This window comes from Egretta garzetta, unplaced genomic scaffold, assembly GCF_000687185.1.
Source record: "Egretta garzetta isolate BGI_Z169 unplaced genomic scaffold, ASM68718v1 scaffold63, whole genome shotgun sequence".
In the NCBI taxonomy this organism is placed as follows: Eukaryota; Metazoa; Chordata; class Aves; order Pelecaniformes; family Ardeidae; genus Egretta; species Egretta garzetta.
In genome coordinates this window covers 1,521,036-1,524,026 of record NW_009259199.1, presented here as the reverse complement: position 1 = coordinate 1,524,026, position 2,991 = coordinate 1,521,036, and the positions used below count along the sequence as shown (strand labels likewise).

The following is a 2,991-nucleotide window of genomic DNA, read 5'->3' as shown; positions in this document are numbered from 1 at the left end:
TGTGGGCAGCTGGGGTGCAGCTGTGGGCAGCCAGGCAGGCCCCAAACGGGCCATGACATTGCTGCCCCCCACTCAGCTCGATATTTTTAAGTGTTTTTCTTCAAAGCTTCTTGCTGTCATGTCTGTCCTGGCTCAGCCCTTCTCTGAGACCATCCTCCTGTAGTCTCTCCTGTGTCACACTTCTCTGGAGTGTCAGACCTGTGGCCAGGTCTTTGCAGCTGGATTTTTTTGTACCCCTGTGGCAAAAGGGAGGTAGGTGGCCTGGGCAACCCTGTCTGTTCTTGACTCTGTGGCTTCTAGAGAAAAGGATTGTTACTGAAGTCTCTGTGCCTAGCCTGGAGGCCATCCTGGAGCATACCCTCTTCAACACCAGGGAGGAGCTGCTGGCACAGTTCAATGCCATTCCAGACAAAAAGAGCACACGCATCCTCATCTGGAACATCCACAGGTACGGGACTGGGGCATGCAGCGAGGCAGCGGTGCCCCGAGGATGGGGAAGAGCTAAAAGCAGAGACAACTTTGGGACAGCACCTGGCCGGGGTGGTCTAAGCCCGCTGTCATCCAGCCTGGCCACTGGAGGAAAGAATGCAGGGATTTCTTCCTCCCTATGACTGACTGTTTGGGGTGCCACGCTGGGAGGTAGGAGAGATACGTCTACTTCTATCTGTCACAGGCATGCTTTTTTTCAGAGGAAAACAATGGATACGTTTACTTCCTTTTGCCACATGTGCAATGTAAGTAAACGTATATTTAAAAATATTTTTCTGTTATCAAGACCATTCTGAAGTGTTCTGCTATTTTGTGTTCTGCACAGAAATACTTGTAACTAAGTAACTGACTAATGAGATCCATGGAGCATGTGAAATATGCTGTTTTATGAGCTCCTCAGGAAGTTCCCTTGGGATCATGATACAGAAGAGCAGACTGGGGGTGCTGGTGATTGGAGGAGACTGTCTTTATTTTTCTGTGTGGTGTTTCTCAGAAATAAAGATGGGAAGCCGGAGCTGGACTTTGATGTGGGTGAGCATGATACTCAGATAGCAGACTTCCTTGCAGACTGGCGAGATTCCCAGCAGAAAAGTCCTGCACTGTCAGAAGATGGTTCCAGAGTCTTCTGGCCCAGAAATGAAGTCGATGAGAGCTGAAAAGGAGCAGGATGCCCCTTCCCCAGCTTTGTTCTGTGCATGACTCACAGGGGATGAAAGACATTAAATCCAAACTAGATTTTGGGTTCACCTGGAAAAGACTACATGAGACTAGAATTCTCCTGCCTGTTGTGTTGTGCTGTCCACTTTCCCAGGCACACTGCAGTATCTTGTACCTGAAGCCTTGTGTGCAGATTGTCCTGTGGCAGAAGGTAAACACGCAGCTGATTGCCAAGAGTCTGGACAATGTTGAATATGATTTTTACAAGCCAAGATTCATCATATCCTTCTGGCCACCTCTTGGGACTCTGCTCCCACAGCAGCCTCAGCACACTGGGGGGTTCCAGACCAACCTCACAGCTGGGCTGAGATCTGTCTGGTCTGATCCATAGAGAAACATGGGATTTAAATGAATAGAGAGGCTGAATTATCTTCTTCCTATCTTCTGGTCGTCTTTGAGAAGCCAAATCCTGATGTGAAGCTTAGAAGGGAGCCCTCAAAGCTGCTTCTGCTGGAACAGTTGGTGGTTGCCGTACCCCAAGGCCAATGTGCTGTACCAGGGGAGAATGAGGTGGGGAAATGCTTGAGGCTTTTGCTGACTGCTCAGTTTTGCTTGGGAAAATACCTTCTGAAATGTATTTTAAACAACAACGTCATTCAATTCAGTGGAAAAAACACTTTCTCAAAATGTATAATGAGACTAGAAAAGCCTTTCTTCCTCTCTGTCCTGTTTGTCAGCAGCTGGTTGGCTTTTCCTGGCTGACTAGAAGCTGGTCATCTGAGTTCTTGGAGCATGTTGATTCTTGTTCCCCACACTTGCTCTTACGCCACCCCAGCTCTTTTGGAGTAAGATGACTTTTTTGGCTTACCTGCTGACAGGTGCTTTTGGAGAGCAGTGTCCACAGAACAGAAACCAGTATCCCCAAGGAAAGCCAAGTGCAAAGAACACTCTACCCTTCAAATCTCTTCCAGAAAGAACTTTATTTAAGCTGTTTCAAACTACACCTGAGCATCTTTTATCCCCCCTCCTCCTACGTGCTTTAAAGGTCATTCTGTGTCATGAATTTCTGTGCTTACGTTAATATGAAAAGATTGACCAAAGATGAAAAGGTGTTACTTAAATTGTGTACCTACGTACTTAGGAATAGGAGAACCAACAAAGCTGCTTTCCTGCTTTTGTAGCTTCACAGCAGTTCGCATCTGTGTGCCAATGCTTTCTCCAGGGATTGCACAGCCACTGTGTTTTGAGATGATTTGCAGAAATGCAGCATGTTAGAAACTTGTAGTGGTAGTGCCTAAGCAGTAGTGGTTTTCCACTTGCTTTCAGAGGTGCTTTGGGGTGCATAGCTGGTGTGCATAAAATAACAGATCCTCGAAATTTGGAGTTTAGTACCTGTTGTGTACAGAAAAAATAGCATTGTGTTGGAAAGCACGTGATGGCTACGTACATTGCAAACAGATGAGCTCTGACTCTAGGAAGTAAGCAAATTAATAAAAAAAATTTTTTAAATAAAAAATATATTTAGACAAAAAGTGGTTAGTGAAATATTTTAATCCTAAACCCACAGTTCCCCATCTAACAGTGGTCTGTCTAGAACTGAATTTGTGAAACTGGAGTCTGCTGAAGGAGAACTCTCTCTTTGATGGACCTCAGTGGTGGTGTTAGATGTTGAGATTTCTTTAGCCCTGACTGGATGTACTTGATTTGGTTCTGTAAACATTGGTTATTTATCTTTTAATCACAAGTAAAATTATTAGTCGTTAGTTGTCTCATTTGTGATATACTCCAAGGCAGTTTTCCTTGGCCAGATCTTGCCTGTTCTATTATCAGCATAATATAAATGCA

At 45.2% G+C, this 2,991-nt stretch overlaps 1 protein-coding gene across 1 annotated transcript in view; it reads left to right on the top strand.

Annotated features, from left to right (window-relative positions):
* The window catches only part of RBM41 (RNA binding motif protein 41), a 10,418-nt gene extending 8,749 nt beyond the window's left edge, over positions 1 to 1,669 (top strand). Inside the window, 1 exon segment of the mRNA XM_035891413.1 lies at positions 301 to 1,669. Coding sequence (XP_035747306.1) covers positions 301 to 319 — 19 coding nt within the window. The 3' untranslated portion in view covers positions 320 to 1,669.
* Positions 1,670 to 2,991: the final 1,322 nt, after the last annotated feature.